The sequence below is a fragment of the Genypterus blacodes genome, unplaced genomic scaffold (assembly GCF_046128005.1).
Source record: "Genypterus blacodes isolate CSIRO-AG114 ecotype Tasmania unplaced genomic scaffold, CSIRO-AGI_Gbla_v1 ptg000245l_1, whole genome shotgun sequence".
Lineage (NCBI taxonomy): Eukaryota > Metazoa > Chordata > Actinopteri > Ophidiiformes > Ophidiidae > Genypterus > Genypterus blacodes.
The window spans coordinates 431970-459731 of NW_027467042.1; the positions used below are offsets into that span (position 1 = coordinate 431970).

The window sequence follows — 27762 nt, forward strand, 5'->3', positions numbered from 1 at the left end:
ATGCTCGGCTTCAAATAGCGAACTCACCTCTGGGCTTTTCAAGCCTCAGTACATTCCCCCTCTCTCCCCCCCTATCTCTCTCCCTCTCTCTCTCTCTCTGGAGTATCTCAGCAAATACATTACAAGTCAAGCCGCTACAGAAAGGTGATAGTGATATCGTCCGAACGTGACAAAATTACAGACATTCTAAGGAACGTCTCCTTTCGAGCGTGGCATCAATCACTTTTCCAACATGGTGTAATTAGTTGCGAGAGACACTGTCGCTATTGTTTCCACACGGCTCCCTTTGCGGACCAAACGAAGTTAACTAGTTTGAAACCAGGCAGGAAAAGGTATCAGTGTCTCTTTAGTTTAGTCTGGGTCACTCCAGAGCCACACCATGCCCCCCTGTGCTGCTCAGGCTCTTTAATAAACGCCTAATAATAAAACAACATGTAGCAAATCATCTGGCTTCCCCTCAGGTTTATGTGTTACGGATCATCAATAACAATGTATTGAATGGTACCTGTCTTTTTGCGTCCCTTATGTGGGCCGTAGCGTGTTTTTTGACGTGATGCGCACCGTATTTAACCCCTCCCCCTTGTCTCTATTTGCCTCGTCTCGCTGGGCATCTCACCCTGCTGTCTCTGCGTTGGTGTTGTCATGGAAACAGCCGTGTGACAGGTCCTGGGTGGGTGTGAGGGATGAGCTGCGGGGTAATGGCCAAGTTTTTTTTTTTTTTTACGGCGGATGCAGGGAGAAGGGGGGGAAACCGGCGGCGAAGACGCATCCAAAGCAAAGCAGGGATGGTTGATGAGAGGCTGAAAACGGATTTGGCTCGGGAGAAGAAGAGGAGGAGGAGGAGGAAGAGGAGGAAGTGGGATTGTTTCACTTGCACAGTGCTTCAGAGCGTGTTGTCATTGTGGTGTTTTGCTGACCCCAAATTTACCTGTCAGGAGAATAACTGGGCTGATTAATGGCGTACGGCTCGGCTATAGGATCATTTAGTCATCGCTCCAGCTGAGATCATGAATTATCCACACACACACGTCGTCTTAATCAATAGAAGAGAGCTCGATCAATATAAAGAGAGCTGCTTAGGACAGGCTGGACCTATTTTTCTGGCTTTATTATATAACACTGTTGGATTTCTTGGAGCTTTTGTTTACACACTCCAGGCCTGGCTCAAGGCTTTATGTAGAATTGCATCTTCCATTTCCCCCTCCAATGTCTGTATTAGTAAGAGAAACTGCAAATAAAAAGAGAAATTGTAACGCACAGTGAACAGCAGCATTGGAACAAGTTGGTGGTTTTAGTGTTAATATAGGTTTAGGACTCTTAAGGTTCAAGCTCTGTGGGGCTCAACATCTGTGCTGCTGAAGTGTCCTTGAACAATTCACTAAGCATGTTCCAGGTGGAGGGGGGGTAGGTAGGTTCCAGCGGTGATCAATAAAGATCATGTTACAGTGACAGCGTTGACTTTAGTACACACCGATCAGGCACTGGCGATTTCTCTCCTAACACCAAAACTCACCAAACATCACAGGACGGTTTGGCCCTCGGCGTCTTCACCGGGGGCTCCAGGGATCCTTGAGGCTCCCGGCATTCCAGCGATTTCAACAGCCCACTTATGTAGGTCACCACAGCAAAGTGAATATTGATCTCGCCAAGCCAGATGATATTGTGGTGTCTGCTGCTCATCGCTAAGAAGAAGAAGGTGCCCTCAGCCCGTTTGGCTCAAAGTGTCGACAGAGGTCGCGTGTTTCTCCGCGTCTATTTCCTGCGCACCTAACGCTGATTTGAAAACGCAAAGCGAGGTGAAGTTATTGGCGATCGTAAAGGTTATTTATGTGGGACACGCTAGATGCAGGGGCTGTAATTTGTTCTATTGAGAGGCATATAACCAACCGGTATAAATCAGATTTAAAGACAAGTCTCAGGAGTCTTAAGAGATTCGTCTTGGTCTATCAAGACTAAAGATGGCGGATCAATAAAGTATGAATTGGTATTGTGTCAACGGAGATATACAGCGAGACGGGGAGTGCGGTCGCAGCTAAAAGCCAGGGAGAATGTTCTGAACCGTGAGCTGGTTTCCCCTCTGCTACAGCGTGTTTGTGGCACTGGGTGCTGTTGAGGGTGCAAGCATGTGGTTGGCACGACTCCCGCTGCCCAGGGTGGAATCCTTGGCAGAGAGAGAGAGAGCGAGAGAGAGAGAATGGGATTGAGCAAGGCTGTTTGCCGGAGATGGGTGGGTGGTCCAGAAATATGCGGCGTGAACGGGTTCCCGAGGAAATTTAGGCGCTGTACTCTTCAGACGGAGAGACTTACAAGGGGCGAGAGTGTGTAAGTGTGTGGCACAACGGGCAGAATGCCGGCGTTTCACGTTCAGCCGTCACAAAGCCAAAGCCAGAGGAATGTGAAGATTCAGGTTCAGGCTTTTCATTGTGAGGGTCAAACTCTTTCTCTCCTCTCCCTGTCTCTGTCTCTTCCTCTCCCTCTCTCTCTCTCTCTCTCTCTCTCTCTATCTACGCATGTGTGTGTGTGTTCTCTGTGTGCGCTGACTCAGCACTGTTCCTTCTGTGACCTGTCGTATGGATTCTACTTGCTTTATCTTCAGTGTTCTCATCTCCTTAGTTGACCCGTGTGTTCCATACGTCTGGTTCAGGCGGAGGTAAATACCAGAATTAGGCCCGAATCGTAAATTTAGCTCCCTTTGAAAAGATCAGGCTCAACAGTAGGATTTGTACAAATGCCAGCGTATTTATAGTATTCCTGTTTGGGTTGTTGTTTTAGGTTTTCCATCTGTTTTGTAGGTCTAAATAAAGCAAACTGCTCATCAGTAAACAGTGGATAAAGAATGAGTTTACATCTTTCAGCCAAATCCTAACCTGGTGGCCAAACCATGCATTTATTACTGCTGCATGTCTGTAATAATGTAAACGTATGCACAAGAGAGATGTGCCTAATGTGTGGGATAAGCATATAAATGTGTGAGGCTGAGGTGTTCTGTGATTGATTCAGACACTTTGAGCATTGTTATTGACTATTATAATGATTCTTTAATTTCCAAAACGTCCACTTGCCTTCCCCCTGTTAGAGATGCATTGTAAAGAATCGCATTCATCTACATTTTCTCACATTTCTGGCTGCAGTAACCAGCAGTTGTTTTGCTCTTTTCCCTCTGCCGTGATTCATCAGTAATCAGAATGGATTGTTTCATCACCTATCATCAGGATTACACACGGCTCACTCCTGCGGGAGGAGACGGAGCGGAGAGTGTTCCACTATCATGTAACAGAGAAGTGAAAGAAGAAGTAATGTTAAGTTAAGTCACAACGCCCGGGCGGGACAAATGCACAGAAGGGATAAATAGGATTGTGCGGATGTGTTGTGTAATCGGAGCGTGGGGAGGGCAGTTGAAAGAAATCTATGCATTGCCACTTTGAACATGTGGAGTTAGTGAGAGATGTCGGAGGTCTGCTTGTATTCAGTCAGCGCTGGACGAACCAGACGACTTGTCGGCCTGCAGTTTCTCCTCTTTGTTCCTCGGTTCTCGTAAGTCGGGGGGTTCCTCCTTCCTGGCACTCGGTCCAGCGACACTTTGGCACCTTCTCCTCATGTGCCTCCTTCCACCTCCTGACAAACGGACTCCAAAGCGAGTTTCCGCCAGGGCCGAATGTGAAGTGAAACGTGAAACCTGCAGCGCTCTTGTCCTCCACTTCACCACCTATATAATTTAGTAATGTTTGCGTAATCTACTTGCTTCACATACGAAGGTTTTAAAGGTGTTAGGAGTGTTACTCTGTAGCTTTTGGAAAGACGTTTGCTTTGCTGGATCCGCGCACGGTGACGCAAAATCCCCCATAATGCCGTGGGGGGGGGGGCGTTGCATATGTTTGAAGTGTTTGCCTTCTCAGGTGTCTTCATTCACGTCCGTACTCTAGAGATTTGTGGTTTTTGCACCTGAAGATGCGGCCTGTCAAAACAAACCCACCGCCCACCTCATCTGGCAGCGGAGTAAGGAGAAATAGCGGCGGTGGCGAAGGAGAGAGAGAGAGAGAGGAAGAGCGGCGATGCGTTACAGCGATGTCACCGCCGCTCGGCCTCAGACGGCGGCTGACATGACCCGAATGTGAAGAAGCAAATCAAGCTCGGAACTCGAAACACAAATTGGATCAAATTTAAAATGAATAATTGAACAAAGCGATGAACGAAAGGAAGCCACCGTACTCTTCATCTCTCCCTTCATCGCATCGCCACCATTTTACTTGAAGTTAACATTATGAATCATTAATACCTTCCTGGCCATCGCACACGTTCAAGACAACCGGCTCTGATTCGCTCTTATGTCGTCTCCTTCTCTGCTCGGTGGTGATTAGTATTTTATGAATGCAAACAAATGAATGATATGTTCACGTCTGTAGCGTTCAGTTTCCTGTATCGTCATAGTGATGGACGCACTGTGTCCCTGCAAATGAAGACCAGAGTCCCTGTTTGTCCCAGGCACTTCATCAGGAGTCGGTGCTTCATTATAGTGGAGACGGTGGACTGATTAATTAGACTAAAGTGTTTTTATGTTCTCCATGCAGCAAAATGTACCTGAAACGCCGTGTGATTAGTGATCCGGCCCCGACTGTGACAGGAAAGCCTCGCAGATGAAGCATAGCCCGGCGCCCATCACCGAGCGTCTCTCCGTGACTCAGTTTGCTATATAAAAGTCAAACAGCCGTAGCCGGAGGGTTTACCTGACCTGGCTGTCGCCGAGCGTTTCGGCAGAAGAGCGCGTAAACCCAGAGAATGACGAAGAGGGAGAGAGTGCCGCTTCCCCCCTCGCTCTCCGCTCTGTCTGCTCCAATTACATGTTCCACCGCCAGCACAGCGCTGCTCTTAATCAGGTAATGCCCGGGTTTGGAGTCATGCTCATAAAAAAACAAAAAAGAAGTCCAGCAAAGACACATTATTACTCAGCTCACACTTTGCTTCGCTGGAGCGGAAACGCATTTCCTCAATCTCCGCCTCCGTCCCGTCCGCACCGAGCCGCTTCGGTTCAACAGCGTGTTTATTTGTAGATTGCAGTCCAGACACTTTTGTGTGTTTCTTCGCCGTGAACATGTCACACTGGCTGATAAAGTGACATCGGCGCGTCAGCTGATCTCTTCCTCCCCCCCTCTCTTATCCTCAGTTTCCTGCCGCCGTACAGCCCTCAGGCCGCCAGAGGAACTAATTCCCTGCTCACTGTGACGGCCAGTAAGACAGACACACACACACACACACACACACACACACACACACACACACACACACACACACACACACACACACACACACACACACAACGCGGTCACACTACACATGCAGCTGACATACACAGTCGCCATAGGGATGAACTCCAAATCACTCGTAAAGGAACAACAGCAGTTCTCGCCACATCATTTCTCCCAGTTTAACACTTTTTTTTTTAAATGTCGGTGTAGTTTCATCCACACACACACACACATTCACTTTCTGTTTGTCACCTCTTACAACACATCTTATCAGCCACATTAAGGTCCTCACACTTCCTGTTTACCGTACCTGAGAGTAAACTAAATGAGCTGGCTGTTACTATTTCAGCGTAATTACATATATTTGTGCACAGGGCTGAAGAGGACGATCGGGCTTTTGTGTCCGTGTGCTGATGTAGTCCAGACTCTTTTTGCTACAGCCAGTACATAAAAATGTCCTTCTTGTAACTTCAGACTTCTTTCCCCCTCCTCTGTCACGACTCAGAAGTTAAACTCATAAAACATTCGGCAGCGAGAGTGGAAGTCGATTAAAAGTCATTAAAGAAAAAGTCGGGCAACAGATTTCATATTCAACTTGTATTTCAAAGTGTTGTGCCAACTGTGTGTGTGTGACAGTCATCTGAGGAAGCATGAATGGGATCACAGTGGTTTGCTTTGAATTCTAAACGATGTCATTTCCATTTACGCCGTCTTCTCAGACTTATCGCCCTTTCACTCCCTTTGCTGCCACCCTAAAGGAACTTAATCAGATTCATTGATTGATTATCGGTTAGGAGGATGTTGTCCAAACCTGGTTGCGGACCAAAAGGAGGCCACTGGTTTTCATTAGCCCCCGTACTTATTGAATCCCGGGCCTTTCAAACGGCGCCCAGCAGGGTCTCCATTGGCGTTTAGCCTCTGTGTGACCCGGCCATTACGCTCACTTTCTACACCACCAAATATCTACCCTTTGTCCCATCTGATCCTTATTAGCCGGCTCATTAGCATTGTTAGCCCGGGCCCTGGGTGACAAAGCCCTTTCCCCCGCTCTCTGCCAGCTCCGGCGAGGAAGAAGGGGATTACACCTCCCCGAGTGATACGACTTAGGAGAGTGTATCGCATTCAAAATGCATGAACGTGGAAGTGTAATCCAGTCACCCGCACTTCCTCAAATCTACTGTGTTGGCGTCCAAACCGCTCACACTTCAGTTTCAGTTCACAGGCATGAAAGCCGTCTTGTGAGGGGGGGGGGGAATGTGAGGTTTTTGCGATTGATTCGCTCCTGCGTAATGAAACGGAGCGACGCAACAAGTGGAGTTACATCGACTGCAGCGCGTTCAGGGCCAGCTTGAACTCTTAACCCGATGATCTTTGACCCTTCCCCCAGTAAATACCAGCAGATGGGTGGAGAGCGAGTGGCTTAATGAGATATTCCATGATCCTGTTTCAGGCTTTGGCAAAGGTGGCAGCGTCACCGTGCGAGCGTGTGTGTACAGCTGTGCCGAGCGCGCGCGAGCGCGTGTGTGTGTTTGCCTTGACGTCACGTTAAAAGAAGTTTAGCATTTGGAAAGCCCTTTTCGTTTTCTATCATCTCTTATCTTATCTTAAGAGAGCCTCTGTCGACTATTGTGCCAAGGTCAGTTGCAACATCACACTCCATTGATGTTGCAACCGAAGCTGAGCGACAGACTTGGCAGCGTGGTGGCGTGTGTTTTTGTTTAGGGTCCCGCCGCGTGTTGTTTATCGCTGTTGTGCCAATGAAGAATCACCTTTCAAGGAGCTTCAAGTTCCAGAAGGCGGAAGTAGCGTCGCCTTTCCCCCCCCACAGGTCTTCTCGCTTCACTAGTTTGCACACACAGGTGTATACGCCTGCGTGCTTCTGCTGTGACTGAATACCTTTCACTGTTCTTGGGTCGCACCTGTAGTTTCCTACCAGGGATACACTTCAATATTGCAGGTAGAATAGGCTGTATGATTCTTCTGACGGTGTCTCTGTAGTTTATTAAATCCTGTTTTATGCTTTAAAGTAACCAGGTAAATGTTAGAATGGCCCATGTTCACATTCTGCCCCATATTCTGTCCCCAGCCCACAGATCAACAGGAGGGCAGGGCTGAGACGGCGCATGTGACGGAGCCTTAATGCTCAGATGAAATTCCTCTAAAGGATGAGAACTAAGAGCAGTGCAGTAAAAGGAGGGGAGCAGGCCGGGGGACGTACCTATGAGTTATGCATTTTCATTAAACCGACGAGAACCACTGTGGCAATTAGTTTAGACGTGGGTGCAGAAGAAGGAGCGTCTCAAGGTTTTTGGTATTTGAACCGGAACGTTCCCCACCTCCTCCTCCTCTTTATTTGGAAAGGCTCCTCTCCCCTCGCAGGTTGTTCACACACCCTGAGTATCACTTTCCACTCGGCTGGTTAGTTATGGAGCCGGTTTGCCGGTTATGTCAGCGCATGACATCACGTGACAGCATTCCTCAGGACGCTCACTTGGCAGGTTTTTGCGAGAACCCACCCCACCCCTACCCCTCCCACCCGGGGCCGAGAGAAGCTGCCGGTCTCACCTTTTATACTAGCCTACTCCTGCTACCTGGCTAGCTGTTGTCGCCTTTGCCAAGAAGCCCCTGCAAAGTTTTCTGAGTCACTAGTTGCATTTTTCTAATTATCCAAATGGGAATATGATTTTAATTGAAACCTTTTTCCTTGTCTAATTAATTGTGTGCAATGATTAAAAAGGCAAGATTGTCGGCGTCAACGTAATAGGCTGCGAGGTCTCCGAGGAGACGGAGAGACCCTGTAGACACTCAAATTGCAGCTCCACATTCACTTAATGCAAACCGTTTACGTTGCATTACAATACTTGTTCGGGGCTGTAAGTCCATTAGCAGTTAATTAGAAAGCTTTTGTAGAAAAAGTGCCTTAAGTGAAGTGAACTTGTTGGTGCTTAGACTTGATCTTTCCACTCTGAATGCTTCCAGAATGGCTCACGGCTCACAGTCTTTACACTTGTCAGATATTGCAGTGACATTCTCTCAGATGGGTCTTGGTCTTATTAGAGTTCATGATTGCGTCCTGGCGTTGGTGTCGTCGGCCGCCGCACGTTTCTCTCACTGCTGCGCCTCGTTGTGCTTTTCCACGCTGTGCAACTGTTTGTCCCACCATTGTTGTTCTCTTTTCGCAGGGAGAAGTGGATGATGCCTAAAGGTTTTCTAGCGTTGCCGTCTTGCAGCAATGGCCTGAGGGACTCTCTGGACTGAAACCAAGGTGAGAAGAATGCCTCGGCCAGCTCTCCCTTTACGCAACACCACTGTGCAACTTGGCAGATAAACACCGCAGTCCAAACACCACAGCAAGCTGCACAAAATGGACAGTTGCACACATTTGGCTATTTTCTGAACTTCACTATTTCCATTTAATTGAACCAAAGCGAGACGCACAATTCTTTTTCTGCCTGTATTAAGTTATCAGTCAAAGCGAAGCTGCTTTCCATTTCATTTCAGCAGAATCGCATTGCCAAATAACCTTTTTTTTTTTCTAATTTTACTTCCTGTCAGCTGTTAACATTGGCAAACGCCCTCAGCAGGAAATAAGCTTGTGCCCATTTATAATGTTTATTTACCCGAGAATACGCTGGAGCAGGACCTGGTAGACTGCCGGAGTAACCTCAAGTAGATGAGAGAGGGCTTTGTTTGTCTGCCTGAACAATTCCAGCCATGTCAGATGCGATGTTGACACATGAGCGATAATACTCACCCAACGCTCCACAAGGAAGGGAATGGAGCAGAGAATAAGCAGAATAACCAGTCTGGCAATTTCACAGGATCACATGATAAATATCAACAAGAATTGTGCTTAGAAATGTTTAATACAATACAAAACAAAGTATTCAATCAGATATGTGTTCAGTGTATGAAGCTGTAGGCTGAAACTTTGACCTTTCCACTACGATCTTGACCTTTTGACCAATTTGAAATCATGTTTTAGAAGCAGTAGAAATCATATTTATGAGTAAACATCAAGCTTCTATTCCTGTCTGCATCACATGTCTCCTCTGAATCACACATGGTCACACACACACAGACGTACAGCTCTGTGTTGTGTCCTTTGCTATACTGCGTATCTGTTGGATGTCCCTTATACAATAACAGGATTTCCACAAACGCACCTGAATCTGCGCTCTGGTTCGGCTCTCAGCCACAGATGAATCGCTCGCCGGGTTGTTTGTGAAAGGTGCTTACTTATACCAGGTAATCACCTCCTCTGCCGGGCCCTCTCTCCTCCTCCTCCTCACAGCCAGAGCCCGGCGTCCTCCTCCTCCTCCACCTCCTCCACCTCATCCCGCCCCGTCTTCCTCAGCTTAATGCTTTTATTATACAGAACGCCCTCCCCTTCCCGTCCTGCGACATCCTGAAGTGACTGTCAGCGTTAAAGATTCATGAGCATGATCAGCTTTCAGTAAATGGGGGGCCTGGCTCTTGGTTGCAATCTGGCACTTGAGAGCCATTACCTTGCAGTGATTCCAGAGTGGACCAGCTCCAGAGTGGAGAGCACGGGCGCACGCACCTCCTCCTCCTCCTGCATGTGTGTGTGTGTGTGTGTGTGTGTGTACGAGGTCGGCAGGAGTCTGTTGATGTGCGTGTCAGAGATTCTCCAGATTGTACGTCGGTCCGAAATGGAATTATATCATCTATTCCTAATGAAACTATTATGGAAGGCTTTAGATGTCCTGTTTCTTGCTCTGGTTGTTGTTCCAGTTTCTCTTTGCTGTGTGTGTCGACGTGTCTTTGTTGTTCTACACACGACGTGAGAATGACACGTCGCTGCTTCGTGTGCGTTTTGTTCGAATCGGCCGAGAGCGATGGTTTCGGTTCTTCCTCCCTCCATCTTCCTTCGCCTTCACGCAGAGCCAAACACCTAGAACATCTGGTTGAAGGTAACGTCATTGTCATGTAGGGGGGGGGGTCACTGCAGACCCCCGCTCCGCTGACAGATCTTCGTCCGGATCGATAATGTGTTTTAATTCCTGCCGTTTGTCTCTTAATTCGCTCTGACACGGCCGCAGCATGTTTCTGTGTGTTTTGGCGTTCTCAGCACTTCCTCTCTCACCCATGCAAATATTGAGCTGTAAAAGGAGAAGTGGCGAGTCCTCTGGCCCTCGCCCCCCTGGCATGAGTTTCCTGCTAAGTTTTGGGGGATGAACTCGGCCCATGATGCAATCCTTCCTGCAGCAGCGGCGGTGGTGGTGGTGGCGGCGGCCGCCTATATCTGCGCGCCCATTTCTCTCTCTCTCTCTCTCCCTCCCTCCCCCAGACCCGTCTCACGGCGAGAAGCCGCGTGAGGACAGCTCGCACACGGGTGAGACATTGTCCAGCGCCCCCACGGTGGGTTTGTACTTTCGGGAAGGCCCCCCCCCCCCCCCTCATTATTATAGCGCAGGAGACTTCAAACACTTTGCAAATCAAGCTGGATGCAGTTTAATGCACAGTCATGCCCGCTGCTCTCTGAGCTCCAGGAGCTCTGGGTGTGTCTCTATAATCAAAGCCCTGCAAGCCCACATGATTATAGGAATGGCACACTGGCACTTGGCCCCCCCTCCCCCCTCCCCTCCCCTCGGTTGTTAGACGCTGGCTAGGATTGGTGGCTCTCTCTCCCCCCCCCCCTTCATAATGCTATGACTGGAATGGGTGATTCAGTGTTTTAGAAGCCCCCTCCCCCTGCCCCACACACACACACACACCCCCGGGCAATGTGTATTCAGCTCTCCTGCTTTTATGTGGTTATGGCAGCTGAATTTCATTACAGAAAAATTGTCTGGAAGCCATGAAACATGTCTGCAATGCAAGCCGTGCAGCAGCGGATCTGTAGAAAACGGGAAAACGCTTTCAGGTGCATCCGACGCAAAGAGGCGGTCACGTTAGCGGTTTGCATAATAATCATTTACCTGTTATTGCTTTGAGGAACACGCAGGACCTGTGTAGATGTTGAGGATGCACAGATCAGGCGATGTAATGGCTGAGGACGTTTGCATATAAGGGACGCCTGAACGCCTCATATCTACTTACCAAGTTGTATTTTTGAAGTTGCACGCCTCCGAAATATAACAGGACAGCTTAAAGGAGCAAACGTTGCAGGCAGCGTTGCAGGCAGCGTTGCAGCGTTGCAGGCAGCGTTGCAGGCAGCGTTGCAGCGTTGCAGCCATGCAGCTCAGGTTTCACAGCGGTTTGTAGCTTTGGCAGGCACAGAATCGGACAATGTGCAGCGCTCAAACTCTTATCAAGACTCTTTGGCTTACACACACACGACGCACACAAATAGACAAACAGCCTCAGCCGTCGGCGTGGCGAGTTCGAGTCCTCATAGTGCCGGAGCAAGGCAGTGAGGTAAATCACCTCACTGCGTATTACTGGGATTGTTTAAACAAATCTTTCTGTGGTTCTCGGAGCCCGTGGTACAGTTACATCAGGGACAGAGGTTGGACAGGGACAGACGCGTTTACGTAAACAGAGACCCACATACAATCTTAATCAAATTGAATCATTGCAACACACAATTGACTTAATTTAGCCGATTAGAGAGCAGACGGTGTCGCCGGGCAGAGAACACAACACACTGGTTAGATCATCCCAGGTTGTGACGTGAGGGTGGGAGTGTGCCAACGGTCTGACAAATAACTTCCCCGCGTCGCCTTGTTGAATCTGTTGAGCTTAGTGCAGCGTGTCGTAGCAGTGACGTACCGGTTGAAGCAGCTGAGCCTGACAGGAAACGCGGCGTCGCGTGCGCGGCCCTCCGGACGGAGCGGCAACCCCCCACCCTCCCCCGGTCGTCTCGGTGCTCCTCTGCAGCCAGACTGGGTGGCTCCGGCTCGGTCGCGGAGAGTCTGCTCGCGTGTCACCTAAGATACGGCCAATGACACACACACACATACACACACACGCACACACCTACCAGCACTTCACTCAAGTGCAGCTCGGGCTCTCAAAGTCAATTGATTATTCTTTTTTTCTCCAAACTTTGCCTTGTCGTAATGTGGCCGTCCTCCTCATTGACTTCTCCGTCTCTATAAGTCATTTGATTACAGCGTGGTTAAGACATCAGGTCAGCGTTTTGCTTCCCATATCTTTGTCTTATCATGGAGATCGCTCGTCAACAAAAATATTAAGATGCAATTTACTGTGCATCAGTCAATGAAGAGGCTTTATTAAATCTGTAATGAACCCAGAAGCACAGAGTACACACACATTCGTGTGTGTGTGTGTGTGTGTGTGTGTGTGTGTGTGTGTGTGTGTGTGTGTGTGTGTGTGTGTGTGTGTGTGTGTGTGTGTGTGTGTGTGTGTGTGTGTGTGTGTGTGTGTGTGTGTGTGTGTGTGTGTGTGTGTGTGTGTGTGTGTGTGTGTGTGTGTGGAGTTGTTTACTACCCGTGTGCAAGTAGAAACTTAAGCCCTATCATAACTTCAAAGTAGCACACACACACACACACACTGCAGGGAAAGCTACCTGCTGCAGTAAACCACACAGTTTCTGGTATTTTCCGGCCAGATCCCGAGTTTTCCCGTTTCCCATTCTTCGGCACAGCGTGGACCGGGCACACTGAAACACGACCGCACCTGAAGCAGAAGCTGTGTGGATGCTGTAGGCTTGTCAGTGGCAGTAATGTTGTCGTATCGCCTCTCTCTCCCGCTTAACATATCCTGAATTGTCGCAGCTGTTGTGTACATCTCTGCACGATCGCCACATTGCGACTGTGAAGTCTTGTCGCAGCTTAATCGCGGTGGCGGCGTCTCCCTTTCATTCCCTTTTACGATTATGGAAATATGATCCGGGCCAGGCGAAGACGGAGCGCTACTCCTCTTCCCTTCCTGAAGAACGGTCGTTTGAAAGCTGCATGGCATTGGTCCATTCCTGCGTGAATCTTGGCACCTACCCTCACACACACACACACACACACACACACACACACACACACACACACACACACACACACACACACACACACCCTCCATTTGATCCGAACAGCCGATTCGCACCGTCTGCAACCTACATAAGGTAGCCCGTCGTGACTGATGGGCCATGTGCGCCGACATCCAATGCTTAATGAACTTAATGAACTGACAGGATGGTGAACTCTTCTGCCAGAGGCTCTCCAGAGGCTCCCAGTCAATCATGGGAAATGAAGTTGTGTCTAAGTTGACCCATTTCTTTAAGATGTTCCTCTTTTGAATTTTTTTTTACCAGAATATAGTTTGAGAACCCTACATTTAGTCCCCACTCTTCCTCCTCTCTTGCTTCTCTGGCTCTGTTGCCGTTGTCGTCTTCGAGCCTTATTGCCTCTGTGCTCCCTTTAAATGACTCTCCTTAATGAGGTAGAATTGGTCGTGGGGTTTGTGTGTGTGTGTGTGTGTGCGCGTGCGTGCGTGCGTGCGTTTCCGAGCGCAGCCATGGAAATGTTGGTGAATAATTGATAGGCATGTGTCATACTGCAAGAAGATTGGTAGGAATGACGGGGGAGCGAGCGCAGAGACCCACCTGCACCCAGAGCCCATAAACACCACTGTGTTTGTCATCATCAGCAGCTCCATTACCGTCGTCTTAACATCACTGCCTCTGCCTCTCTAATGAGTCGTGTGTTTCTCTGTATATGTGCAGCCGAGTGTGTGGCAGACAGCAGCGTTCCAACGCCCGCTTTACATAACGGGACGTAACGTTGTTTAAGACAGACAGGGATCGTTTGTAATGTAAACAAAAGAGGAAGTAAATGCATAATTAAGTTCCCATATGGAGCAGGGGTAGTGAGTGTCGTCCGGGTGAGTATAGAAGTTAAATACCTCTGATCACGTGCTGTCAGAGTCCAGCCTGTCGGGTCTTGAGTAAGAAGGTCTGAGCTTATGGAAGAACTGACATCGATAATTATTTCAGTGACACGACTCTGAGCAAGTGAGTGTTACCACCCGGCTCCCAGCTGTTTATAGCCGCCCGGGGATCCGGAGCATTCTCTAGGATTAGAAGTCCCTCGCTCCTCTGCCCCCCGTGCAAGACTGGAAGATCGGACCCCTCGGCAACAGAAAGGGACTGGCGGCGTGCTGGACGGGGCCGTCTGGCTGTCTGCGCCGCTGTCATTGAGACGTGCCAGTAGCTCCATTCTGTTATTTGTCTCCATGTACAATGACCCATCATTGCTGCCATGTCAAGGAGACCAAGGCAACCAATCATGTTTCAGCTCAATGGAAGGGGGAAGCGCAACCAATCAGGTCCGAATCCCCCATGGTAACTTGTGCCGGAACGCCCAGGGAAGCGACCAATGGGAGGGGGGAGAGAGAGAGAGAGAGAGAGAGAGCGTAGCTAGCGTGGAAGAGTTTAACGGCCTGCTTGTGTTGTCATTAATAAAAGCGGCTAACCTCTGCTGTAGGCGCTGGGATCATTTCAGTGGACGGACCACGCATCGGCACAAAAACACACCGAATGTCATTCAAAAGGAGCGTGACTTGAGGACACGCTGGCCCGGTGACGCTCGGCCGTCTGTCTGTCTTGGTGGATGGCGTCCCTGCCAACAATAGCATCTGTACACGAGCGGCTGACTGTGTACAGTCACACAGCACAATGGAGGGGAAACGGGCTTTTACCCTTCAGAGTCTCCTTTGTCTCCTGGCCACTCACCACTGCTTTGATTTCATCCATTGGAGCGCAGACCCTACCATTAGCTCAAAGTAGGTCACTGCAGGCCAGAAGGGAGCCAGACTCAACTTTGCATGGTCACTCGCTCCCTCTCTTCTAGGTCTGCCCGCTCCTTGCTAAGCGACGCCGCTCCTCTCCTCTCCTCTCGTCTCCTCTCCGCTCTGCATTGTGCTGTGCTGTACTCTGTGCCTCCTTATGTAACGGCCGAGCGGCGAACACAGTGTTTCATAGCCGTTTCCATGGTTAGGGCGGTTGAGAGCGTAGCGCGGCGCGGCATGCTCCCCCACCCCAACCTCGCACGCCAGGCGAGGCAACAACTCTCTCCTCCTCCTCCTCCGTCTCTGTGTCCCTTTTATTTCCGTCCCTCTCTCTCTCTCTCTCTCTCCCCCGGTTGTTTCCTTGCGCTGGCTCTCCCCCTCCACGTCTTTCTCCCCTCTCCTCCATGACGATCGGAGGCGGCGAGGGCAGCGTGGTCGCTCACCTTACATGAACCAAACCAAAATAGCCGCCGCGCTTTATTTTTGTAAATGCCACTATTTACTCTGGAAGAGGAGATAGAGACCTTAAGGATTCACAGGGGTGCACATCTGCTGCTGCGGAGGAGATCTCCACCTTAACACGAAACCCAACTCCATTAACCACCATCAGATTCTGGCTTCAGCTGATGGCGGTAATTAATAAGACATTACAGCGTTCAATAATGGATCCTCTGTCGTTTAGAGCGGCGGAGTTCGGCCTTTAGAGAAGAAGAATCAAATGAAATATGCCCCGTGTGAATGTGCGACCCTAAGTGACCGCTTTAAGTGTCTTTTTCTTAAGGACAGTCATTGTGCCGAGTGAAACCTTAAGCTGATGGCATCCCGTGTTCATTTCTAGCGGAGGTGAAGATATCAGCATGTGGGATTGTGCTAACAGAAGCCGCTCTGAGCCGGCCTGTCAGTTCGGATCGCACAAAACGGAGCCGAGCATGAATTCCTACTGACTAAAGATCTTTTTTTTTGCCGAGGCGCCGTCGCCGTACAAAACGAAGCGATGATGGCGGTTGAATCTTATGTGTTGTGACGTTCCCTTGTGCCGGGCGCAGGTAAGCACACACACTCAGGCACTCAGGAAGCTTCTCACACACTGTATGTTGTGATTGTAAACTCGCTCTGCTTTTTTCCCTGCGAGCTGGCGTCTGCTTGGTATCCTTTCCTTTTTTTTTTCTTCTTCTTCTTCTTCTCTCTCCCCCCCTCAGCACATGGTTGAGCGCACAGTCTGGTGCTGTGGGCTCACCGCCGTGTTCTCATTTCACCGTCTCTAGGGAGAGCCGCACCATCAAGAGAAATGATTGAATCTCGTCCTCCGCTCCATTTTTGCGCTCATTTCACCTGGAGTGGATCAACCTGTGGCCCCCCTTTCTTAAACGCAGTCTCTTCCCCCGCGTGCCGTAGCCACACGTGTGGGTTTCGGTGCCTCCGCATGTGGCCGTTTGATACTAACCCGTCGCCTCTGTTTTGTGTTTGTGTTCCAGACGCTGATATGCATTGAGGATGAGTGGAGTCGGTGAAAACTCATCTGACCCTGCCAGGGCAGAGTCACGGAAGCGCAAAGAATGTGCTGCAGAACTTCTAGGACCCAGGTAAGACCACACACACACACACACACACACACACACACACACACACACACACACACACACCACCCTGTGTATTTACCAGGAGAAGCCACAGGATCCTGTTGGCGCTTTGCTGAAATCTGCAAACTAAATCATCAGAAATCATGAGAATTCCCTTATAGAGAACAAATGAGCGTCTGCCTGTGTGACCGTGTGCACAAAGGAGAATGAGGATGCAGGTCTGGAGCTTTATGTTGACCCTCAGCCTCTTCCCTCCCCTCATTCTCCTCCGTGCAGGGTTCAGTGGCGGCGCTGCACGCTGTCATTAGGCAGTTATGAAAATGAGAGGGTTCTTGATCCGTGTGCGGAGATCTCTGACAATAGCACGTTGAACACCTTTGATGTCGGCTTATTCATGCTCAATAGCTGCGCTCTGTTCACACACACACAAATAGATGCATGAACATGTTTACACGCCACCTTTGTCCTTTCCGAGCGACGGCGTCTAACCCCCTTCGCTCATCTCCCTCCCCCTCCCCCTCCCCCTGTCTTCTTTCTGTCCCCGCAGTCCCAAGCGGAGTAACGAGAAGCGCAACCGCGAGCACGAGAACAAATACATCGAGGAGCTCGCCGAGCTGATCTTCGCCAACTTCAACGACATCGACAACTTCAACGTCAAGCCTGACAAATGTGCAATCCTGAAGGAAACTGTGAAGCAGATCAGACAGATAAAGGAGCAAGGTAGGAACGCCGACCCAGAACGGCCAAATGTGATGCGTCTGTCTGTCTGTCTGTCTGTCTGTCTGTCTGTCTGTCTGTCTGTCTGTCTGGTAAAGGGGATTGGACCCAAATCACAAAGGCAAAACGTACGTTCCAGCAGGCTGCTTATTACTGAGGCACTTCCTTTGCAGCAGCTGAGCACCACCAGGTTCTCCCCATCAGCTTGAGAGCCTCCTATAGTGTGTGTGTGTGTGTGTGATGTACAGCACAGCACTTTAACTATAACACATGCACACACATATATAACACTGATTCCATTTGCAGCTCTTTAAACTGCAAATAAGGTGGCAGAGTCTCATCTGTTCTCCGAGCTGTGAATATGTTTCAGGACCTCGTTGTGGTTTCAACAATGCAGAACGGGCACAGTTCACACGTGAGCCACTATGAGGGTGAGAGCAGCAGCAGCTTCCTCCTCCTCCTCCAGCGTAGTCGAAGCGTCTTCATCACACCTAGTAATTATCACGGTGAAATCCGCCGCTAATGCATATCGCAAATAATAGCCGTGGCTTTTTAACGTGGATGTTAATTGTGTGAAGTCGTTCGTTCGCTCGCTCGCTCGCTCGCTCGCTGGCAGCCCGGCGCTGACATAAGAGAAGAAGCCGCGAAGATATACAGTTAATAAAGCTCATTGGATGTAATGTTCCCTCTATCCTCTCATCGTATAAGATGTGTAAACCTGGCAGTGATTTGTTGGCGTCCGCCTGCATTTCCTTCCCCGCTCGGAGCCAGAACATCGGGTAAATGGATCAGACCGCTTTGGCTACACTTGCCAGCTCCCGTTTCATTTTTAGTTGTCTTAAGCAATTAGCGGAGACCTGTCTTTGTACCTGTGCCATGTTGTTATGCTGAGCGGTTCCACTTCCTTGTTCCTGTGAGGAGCTTCTCTTTAGAGGACAGCGTTTCCAGCACGTGTGTGTGTTTCTGCAGCTAGAGACGTCGACGCTCTGCCCCTGACGTTACGCTTCCGATCGAAAGGCGGTTGTTTGAGTCGCGGCGCTCTGCTCAGCTGAGTGAGTCGTGCCGAGCAACGCCGGGCTCCTCCAGGTACATGTGAATCAGACGGGGCTGATGATGTCAGCGTGTTTGGAATGACTCACTGAGGCAAAGCGTTATGTAATGCTGAGCAATGTGTGATGCAAAGAGTCGCACACAAACCCGCTCCCTCCCCCCTCCCTCTGCCTGTCACTCCCCCATTTTTGATATTCCACCCTTCCTCCCACTCTTCCTCCCTCCCTCTCCTCTTCTTTTTTCACCCTCTTCACGCCAGGCTGGAGTAACATCCCCTGCCTGCCTGCCTGCCTGCCTCTGAATGCGTAATTGTGTTAGTACAGCAGCCACAGAGGGTTGACTACACAGCGCCGGCTTCTCCGCTTTTGTTTTTTTAACAGAACCTCGGTGGCACAACTGCCGGCACCTTGTTGTAGTAAACGTCAAGCGCTCCTGTAGCTCGTCTCGCACAGATCAGCAGGGCGGCACTTACAGACGCCATTTCTTGTGAAACGGCGTCTGAAGTCGATGGTGCGCAACGTGTAGGCTGTCTGTAGTTTGAAAACACTACAAGCCTCTTCTTCCCTGACTGAGCCTCACTGAGCCTTACTGAGCGTGTTCTAGTGCAGTAATGTGACACATGGAGCCGCTGGTTGGTGTGGCAGAGCTGCACAGGAGTGAAGGAAGGCTGTTCACTTCCTCTCGTGGCGCCTGCTTACATTCCCCTAATTGAAATGGAGGCGGACCTGTGTGCTTAACCTCTGCTGTTTCTCCTGATTCCAGCTTTTCTGCGTCTTAAAAGGCCCATATGTTGAGTAATGATATTTTTATGGAGTCCATAAAGTAACAGCATAGCCAAAGGGTTTACTGCTTCCTTTACACTCTGATTGGCTGGAGGCCTCTGAGACTCACTGGACTCATTCTATACATTCTGTTTGGTAACGTGCTCAATGTTTGATGATCCAGGGAACATCTAGAAATATACGAGGTGTAACAGGAAACGACTACATTAGCAGGTGTCTTGTTAGCGATTATGTAGCAGTGAGGAGCAGACGCGGCCTCGGTGAGTCCAGTCAGAGCTCAGAGCTGCAGATGGAGGGAGAGCCGGCGAGGGCCGCCATGACACTGAGTGATGGGTCTGCACCCAGGGCAGCTGTGCTGGTGTACTGGAGCCCGCTGGGCCGGGAGAGGTCCTGCTGCTGCACACATCATTAATGCCCAAAGAGATGAATGTGTGTGTGTGTGTGTGTGTGGGGTTGCTCATGCCTCCAGAGCAGGGAAACCCAGTGTTTGTCTCTGTTGTCGCGTATCTATTTTGAAAGTCTGACATTCTTTCCCCCTTAGTTTCCACACACACACACACACACTCCTTCACCATATGGGCAAAGCCTCACCTTGGCGTCCCGCGACACTTAAATGTGTCCACCCAACAGCCCACTCATGTTCAGTCACTCGTCATCTCCAGAAGTAGGGCAGCCTACGCTCTGAACATAAGGCCGCTCTGCATGGCTATTAACCCCCGTCACTCAGAGGGAGAGAGGGAGGGAGGGAGAGAGAGAGAGAGGGAGAGCGCCGTAGTATGAGTACAGTATAGAGCACTTACACTGAACACATCACAATGCTTTGTCACTGCTAATTGATTGTATTTAATGGATTAATAATAAATGACAGACCCCCCCCCCCCCCAGTTCCATTTTAAGCCAAGCCCAGGTGTGTATAGATCTAGATGATCTAGATAAGATAGATACAGGGCTGAAGTTCTGCTGCTCTTGTTGTTAAAGCCCAAGTTGTTTTCGCGTTCTCCACTTTTCCATTGTAGCCTCCTTTATTTTTTTCCCTTTTTGCACATGACAATGCAGTCTGTCCCGTGGCTGCCACCAGCGTGACAGCTGTGTGTTCTGACACACTCGCTTAATGCAACCTTTCACACCGCTCGCCGCCCAGTTTTCATGTATCTACACCATGGCAACGTGTTTTGACGTCGGCACGGTTTTTACGGACGCTTTTAAACCGGGGAGAAAGACTCGTTAAAGAAGAAAGAAGAAGAAAATGTGTCCGCGGCGTGACCTCTTTAAACCGCACGATCCAATTTCAGCCGGAAAGGGGAAATTGTTTGTCTTTTGTTCTCACAATAGAAGCTGTCACGCTCCCGTCAGTGTCACCGTCCCTTAAGATGCCTGAAACTAGAATAATGACTAAGTGGTGTATCTCTATGCGCTCTATATCTCTAAACCTGTTAAAGTCGGAACGTTGCCTTCAATACGTGTGTGTGTGTTATCTTCTTCTCTCTCTCTAAAGCCTTTCTTCTCCCTCCGACAGAGAAAGCGGCGGCAGCGAATGAAGAGGAGGTGCAGAAGGCTGATGTCTCATCAACAGGACAAAGTGTGATCGACAAAGATGCCTTAGGACCAATGATGCTGGAGGTGGGTAGATGATGTCCTTCCCTCCGCCGTGACGCCTCTCCATTGTGCCGTAATCTGGGAGGACGTCGTCGTTGCGGCGTATCGCACACAGCCGACACTCATATAGGTTATACCCCCCCTTCCTCTTCCTCCTCCGCCGCCCCCCCTGAAGCCATGACGGGTGTATAATGAAGAGCGCTCCCCCCACAGGACAATCACAGATGGGCGAGTAGCGGTTGTGTGAAGCAAAGGCTGCCAGCGTCTTGTATCTGCCCTGGTTTGGCTGTAAATCACCAAGCCGAGCAATGGCCTCGTTGTCCCATGGAGGGCCACTAAAGTGCTTACGTATAATGGGAAAGAAAGCAACAGCCTGGCGAATGAATCAGTTCATTGAGTCTGTCCTCTCGCAGGCTTCCTCCCTCCCTCCCTCCCCTCTCTCTCTCTCTCTCTCTCTCTCTCTCTCTCGGTAGCGCGCGCACTTGTTCACTTCTCCTTTCTATCTCCCTCCCTTCTTCTGTTCGTTCCCCTCTAGATCTGTCCTGTCATGGAATATTTATAGCTCTCCCGCTCCAGCGTCACTGAATCGACATACTAACTCGCGGCTAAATATAGCCACCACCGCCGCGCAGCCCCTGCATGCTTTCCCATCTGTCAGCAGCCCCCCCCCCCCCCCCAAAACACAGCGTCCGTTCACACCCGCTCTGTTTTCGCGCCGCGTCCAGCCAAGTCGGCGGGCCGGCTCGGGCGCACCGTTACGATGCTACGAGGACAATGGCTGTCAGGGCAGGAAAAGGCGCCCACGCACCCCGTGACCCTTCTCCCAGGCTCTCCGCCGCCCACTCCCGTGCAAACACAGACGGCGAGAAGGCGCTGGAGGAAAAACACCAGCGTGCTCTTGGTTTAACCTCCCGGGAGACAGTGTTGCCTGTTGTCACGTGGCCACGGCGCCGCGCAGTTCCGCATCCTCGTACGGGCGCCGGCGCCAAAGCAGAGATGATGAAACCGATTGAAACTCGGCGAATCATTGAGCCGCTACGGACCCGCTTGAGATGTTATCCAAAGACGGGGAGCGCTCTGTTGTGAGAGCGTATGAGAGGAGAGTTGTATGAGAAGAGAGACCCGGTTTAGAAAGCAGCGGTATCACACATTCTCAAACAGCATATTGTTTCCCCCCGCAGTAATCGCTCCTTCATCAGCCGTAGTTAGTGAAATGATGCAGTAGCCGTCGTCACGCCTAATTAGCAGCGGCTTTGTCTCTATTCAACGCAGCAGAGTAAACTAACTCTCGCACAGTAACAGCCCAGAAGGGGAAGGGGCGGGTGGGCCGGGGGTGTGTGTGTGTGTGTGTGGGTGACCAGACCCTGTGGAAGGTTATGTAATGTGGAGTCATATGCCAGCTCGTGGCCTAGGTACAAAATACAACTAGCAGGTTGAGAAGACACGGCTCAGGGCTCAGGGCTGTAGCGGTCTGAAGGGCCGGACCCCCCGTGTTAACAGCTCCGTGCGGGACTGAATCAGTGTGTGTTCATCCAGGGCGCTTTAAATCAAAAGTGTCGGCCAGTGCCATTACGCAAGAGTGTCTGGAAAGAGAAGAGATGTAGTGGAATAGAAACGTGTGATCTGTTTCTGTTTGCTCCCCGATCGTCCAGCACCGTCTTGAGGTGAAGGTGCAGAGAAGACAAAGGGTTAATTCTTCCCGGAGCAGGAGACAGTTTGGCAGGAGTCTCTCCGTCTCTTATCTCGAACACACCGGCCCTTTACAGCTTTACATCCGCCACAATCCCCTCTTTAAAGGCTCTGGTAGATTTGATGGTCTAATTGACACCATCTTGTGTGTAATGGCTGACCCGGGGCAGTATTCTTTCAATTAAGCACTCCTCCTCCTCCTCCTCCTCCTCCTCCTCATCCTCCGGTCTCTGCAGACGCCTGGCTTTCATCCTCCTCCCCGTCAGCCGCGCCGCCGCCGTCAAGAATCTGCCTGCGTGATGAAGGCATCTCATCTCCTGTGCCGCGTTAATCGCCCGGTTGTTGGCAGCGGCGCCGCCACATATTGCCGCACTTTGATAAGGAAAGCGCTGACGTTTCTGTGTTTGTGTACGGAGCGAGACGGTCTGACGCAGACGCCGCCGCACCAGGGCTCGCCCGCCCGCCCGCCCGCCCGTCTGCAGGTTGCATATGAGCTTCCTGTGCCCACTGGGGAACGCAGAGAAACAGTTCCACACTTTGTTTCACGCTTTGTCCTACATTTGTCAAATCCGCCGCCGTGCTGTCGACTCTCAGGCGGCCCACAGACAGAAACCTCGCCGGGTGAAGCGTAACGTGGAAACTGAAACTTCCACCTCCCCGCTTCTCGAGCTGCCACGTCGGTTTACAGAGTGACAATTCACGATTCCACATCAGGCAGCGTCTGAAGCCAAGCGTTTTTAATAAATGTTTGTTTTTCTGCACACCTCTCATTCTCCACTATCTCTCTCCCTCCCTCCCCCCTTCCTCCCTCTCCTCCCACAGGCCTTGGACGGCTTCTTCTTTGTGGTGAACATGGAGGGAAACATCGTGTTCGTGTCTGAGAATGTGACCCAGTACCTGCGCTACAACCAGGAGGAGCTGATGAACACCAGCGTCTACAGCGTGCTGCACGTCGGGGATCACGCCGAGTTCATCAAGAACCTGCTGCCCAAATCCCTCGGTGAGCCCACGCCGCTCTTCGTCTCCCCCCCCGGGGCAATCGGATCTCGCCGCCGCCGCGGGGTTTGCTTAACGAGCTCGGGCGGATTTGAAACGTTACGGGGGAGAGACGGCCAGAGTAAACTTTGTTGACGCTGGCCATGCACGTAAACCTGCACGTTGTTTCCTTTTCTCCTCTGCCTGCCGTTCAGCCCAGACTCTTGCTCGTGCTCTCCTCCTCTTCCTCCCCTCCCCTCTCAGCTAATTAACTTCCTTTTTTCGGCTTCTCTCCCCTGTCAGCAGCATTGCTTCGTTCCCACATTCTCATCTCATGCCCTTCCTTCCCCTTCTGTTTTACTTTCTGCTGCTCTCTTTCTCGTTCTTTCTCTTTCATTCTCTCTCTCTCTCTCTCTCTGTTTCTCTCTCCCCCTCTCTCTCTCTCTCTCTATGTGCTCTTGGCATCTCATGTCACAGCCCCCAGATTTATGGCCTTTTCCTCCCCCCTCCTCCCACCACATTGTTCATCTCATGGAAAACAGGCCACTGTTTTAAAGACGTATTAATTAGCCTCTTTTCTTTGCACCCTCTTCTTTCTCTCCCGTACCCACCTTCACCCCTCCATCTCTCTCTCTCTCTCTCTCTCTCTCTCTCTCCCTCCTCCCCACAAGATGAAGACGGTTTTTAATGTATGTCAGCGCTCCCCGTCAGGAGCTCTCTCTCTCTCTAAGTCCCCTCTCCCCTCTCCCCTCTCGTCTTCTGCTCTCCTCTCCCGGTGCGTCAGATTGAGGTCTTAGTGCCCGGCCATCTGGGTGCGAGAGGAGAGGAGAGCAGAGCAGAGTACCCTGGAAATGAAACGCTGGGCCGCGTCCCAGATACTGGGAGATTATCAATGCGCTGAATAAGATCACAAACCAGATGGAGAGTGATGGGAGTTCGCAAAAGAGTGAGAGGAGTTGCGTGCGTGGCTCAGAGTCTCTCCGTGTGTGTGTGTGGGTCCTTGTGTGTGTGTGTGCGTGTGTGTGCTGTGCGTATTCTTCCGTGTGTGTTAGCTCGCGCTTGTGTAGCCGTGTTGGAGAGCAGAAGAGAGATTGGCAAGGGTGTTTTAGAGGACATGCATATGGAGGCCTGGCTGCGATGCGTGGCTGCAGATAGATGGCATCAGGCTCCGGGTTCCAACTGCTCATTATGACTGATCTCTACCCAGCAACTCCTCTCTGCTCTCACACACACTTCTCCGTCTTGCTCACATTACGTCTTCCACTCGCCGCCGCCGCCGCAGCTCCGAGGTTTAAATTTTGTCGTGAATCAGAAATGCGCAGTTTCCTGTTTAACCTCCGCCGCTCCTTCTTTCTTTCGTCTCCCTCGCAGTGAACGGCGTCCCGTGGTCCAGCGACGGTCCGAGGAGGAACAGCCACACGTTCAACTGCCGGATGCTGGTCAACCCGCACGGCGAAAGCCAGGACGAGCAGCACGAGCACGAGCCCCAGCAGCAGAAATACGAGACGATGCAGTGCTTCGCCGTCTCCGAGCCCAAGTCCATCAAGGAGGAAGGAGACGGTACGCGAGGAGGGGGGGAAGAGTAGGCGGGGCCCTCTAGAGCGGCCTCGGTGAACAGCCGGGGTTAAGAGCTGTCGAAATTCTGTATGAATAACCTCCAAAAGGCACTGGACCTTGATCGGCCCGCTGCTATATTCCTGTGATATTTACTCTGCCGGTCACATGTTTGTGAACGCTCCATATTTCTCATCCACCCAGGAGCCAGGCCATGGAAGTGTGTGTGTGTGTGTGTGTGTGTGTGTGTGTGTGTGTGTGTGTGTGTGTGTGTGTGTGTGTGTGTGTGTGTGTGTGTGTGTGTGTGTGTGTGTGTGTGTGTGTGTGTGTGTGTGTGTGTGTGTGTGTGTGTGTGTGTGTGTGTGTGTGTGTGTGTGTGTGTGTGAAAATAGGATCAGCAGTTACATTTGTAGGCAGTTGACCTGCCTTGGATAGAGGAAAGAGTTTGAGGGAGAGTTTAGAGAGACTCACAGATCTGAGGGCCGGACCACCCAAGAGGCCCTGTTTACAAGTCGAGGTGTGTGTGTGTGTGTGTGATTTTGCGAGAAACGTGCATGGGATTCTGGGTATTGCTGGGCGTAGGAAAGCTGGCAGACTTTTCGGGGTCACCCATGTGCCGGACGTGGTGATATGTGTGTGTGTCATGTGTGTGTCATGACTGAGGCGTACTTATCTTTAATGTCTGGGCCAGGGGGAGTGTCATCAGTGTGAGCCCAGCCAGAGATACACACACACACACACACACACACACACACACACACACACACACACACACACACACACACACACACACACACACACACACACACACACACACAGATAGAGATAGAGAGAGCTACCTTCAAAGGTCACACTTCATCATTTCCCTTGCCAGCAATAGCTGCTCCTCCTCGTGAAGAGTGGAGCCGTGATCCCTCTGCTCATTAATAACTGTATTAATTATGCTGCCTGGGAATAACATGCATTTCATTTTCTTACCCTCCCTCTCTCCCACTCTCTCCCTCCCTCTCTCTCTCTCCCCCTGTTTCTTCTCCTTTACTAACCACTTCCACCACCGCCGCCACCTTCTCTTGTCTTTGTTACATCCTCTACCTCATCCTTCCTCGCCTCCTCTCTCTCTTCCTCTCTCTCTCTCTCTCTCTCTCTCTCTCTGCTCTCTCTCTCAGATTTGCAGTCGTGTCTGATCTGCGTGGCTCGCCGGGTGCCCATGAAGGAGAGACCCATGCTCCCTACGCACGAGAGCTTCACCACACGCCAGGACCTACAAGGTACCAAGCACAAACCAATACTTCACCCAGAAACGTTTCAACTCGGGACCAATAACAGTCACCTCTTTGGAGTGTGATCTGTGTTTGATGACCCGTTTGGTAACGCACTACAAAACATTGCCCTGCAGTAGAACCTCTCTAGTACCCAGACCCAGTCACAGCACTGGTTCATCCGTGTCCCACCGGCCCATAAATCATCTCACACTACACTTTAGGTATTTAAAGATTATTACAGCCTGTGTGTGTGAAGGCCCTTAGGATGGAACACATTAGTTGTTAGCCCCGCCCACCTCTGTCTGCACTCTGGGAGGTAAAGGTGTTTGAACACTGGAGACGGAGACAGCAGTCTGTCTCCTACCCGTCTTCTCTTTGATGTGCATTGTAACACCTGCGCACACACACACACACACACACACACACACACACACACACACACACACACACACACACACACACACACACACACACACACACACACACACACACACACTTACTACTGGCAGATAATAATTTAGCTCCCCCACCCACGCTACTGTAGGCGTGTGTGTGTTTGTATACCTGCCCGCGTACACGTCTGTGTGTGTGTGTCCCGGGCAGGATCCCATGATGTCCTTGCTGGGTGCTGACTGTGTGTGTTTAGGTGACAGGTCTTTAGTCAGTTCCTATGGCTGTGACTCACCCACAATGCATCATTAGCTCCATTTAATAACGTACCCTGGCACGGGACGACTATTCCGTTACACATGGGTGCAGGTGCATGCTCACGTTTCCGTGTGTGTGTGTGTGTGTGTGTGTGTGTGTGTGTGTGTGTGTGTGTGTGTGTGTGTGTGTGTGTGTGTGTGTGTGTGTGTGTGTGTGTGTGTGTGTGTGTGTGTGTGTGTGTGTGTGTGTGTGTGTGTGTGTGTGTGTGTGTGTGTGTGAGATTCTAAAGGTAGTTACACCCTGTGCCATATCCTTCTAATCTAAACCAGCTCTCCTCTCTAATGCCGTCGCGTTTGCGTTGTTTAGGTAAGATAACGTCCTTGGATACCAGCCTGCTGCGGGCGTCCATGAAGCCGGGCTGGGAGGACCTGGTGCGGCGCTGCATCCAGAGGTTCCACCTGCAGAACGACGGGGAGATGTCCTTCGCCAAGAGACACCAGCAGGAAGGTACGGCCACTGTCTGCACTGAGCATCCTTAGCTTATTAGGATAGAGGATAGATAGTGATATAGAGTTAAGTAGGAAAATACATTAGATCTGTGCCCCGGGTGTGAGGTGTAACATTTCATTCCACCTCACAAATCTCGCTGCAAAGGAGAGTCTTCTTAGAACAAATTGAGACAAATAACTCAAATCAGCCAACCTCCGTGTTTAATATTTAAATTCTTCTACAAATTACACCAAACTTTACTCATTTGAATACAGTGTTGCCATTTTTCTGAAGACTTGTTTGCAGGTTTGTTTGTTTAGTTTGCAGTGAAATGCCAAATACCTGAAAAGCCTCTTCTTCTTCTTCTTCCTCCTCTTCTTCTTGTTTTAATTTGATGGCGTTGTCTAGACATGTGGCCTTGTGCCTGTGTTGGTATGTGGAAGGTTGAAGCTCCATTCCGTCTCCGCAC

General features: G+C 50.5%; 1 protein-coding gene across 11 annotated transcripts in view; it reads left to right on the forward strand.

The window, feature by feature from the left end:
• Positions 1-27762, forward strand: part of ncoa2 (nuclear receptor coactivator 2) — a 47510-nt gene that overhangs the window by 3630 nt on the left and 16118 nt on the right. For 9 of the 11 annotated variants that reach the window (XM_076171283.1, XM_076171287.1, XM_076171290.1 and 6 more), the window contains exons 2-9: positions 8426-8508; positions 16427-16534; positions 17079-17251; positions 20597-20700; positions 23188-23365; positions 24712-24900; positions 26061-26162; positions 27171-27311. In XM_076171283.1, the coding sequence (XP_076027398.1) occupies positions 16446-16534; positions 17079-17251; positions 20597-20700; positions 23188-23365; positions 24712-24900; positions 26061-26162; positions 27171-27311 (976 nt within the window). In that variant the 5' untranslated portion in view covers positions 8426-8508; positions 16427-16445. Of the gene's footprint in view, positions 1-4568; positions 4875-4949; positions 5227-8425; positions 8509-16426; positions 16535-17078; positions 17252-20596; positions 20701-23187; positions 23366-24711; positions 24901-26060; positions 26163-27170; positions 27312-27762 lie in introns of those variants that run through there. The other 2 variants (XM_076171282.1, XM_076171284.1) reach the window with 2 other exon arrangements.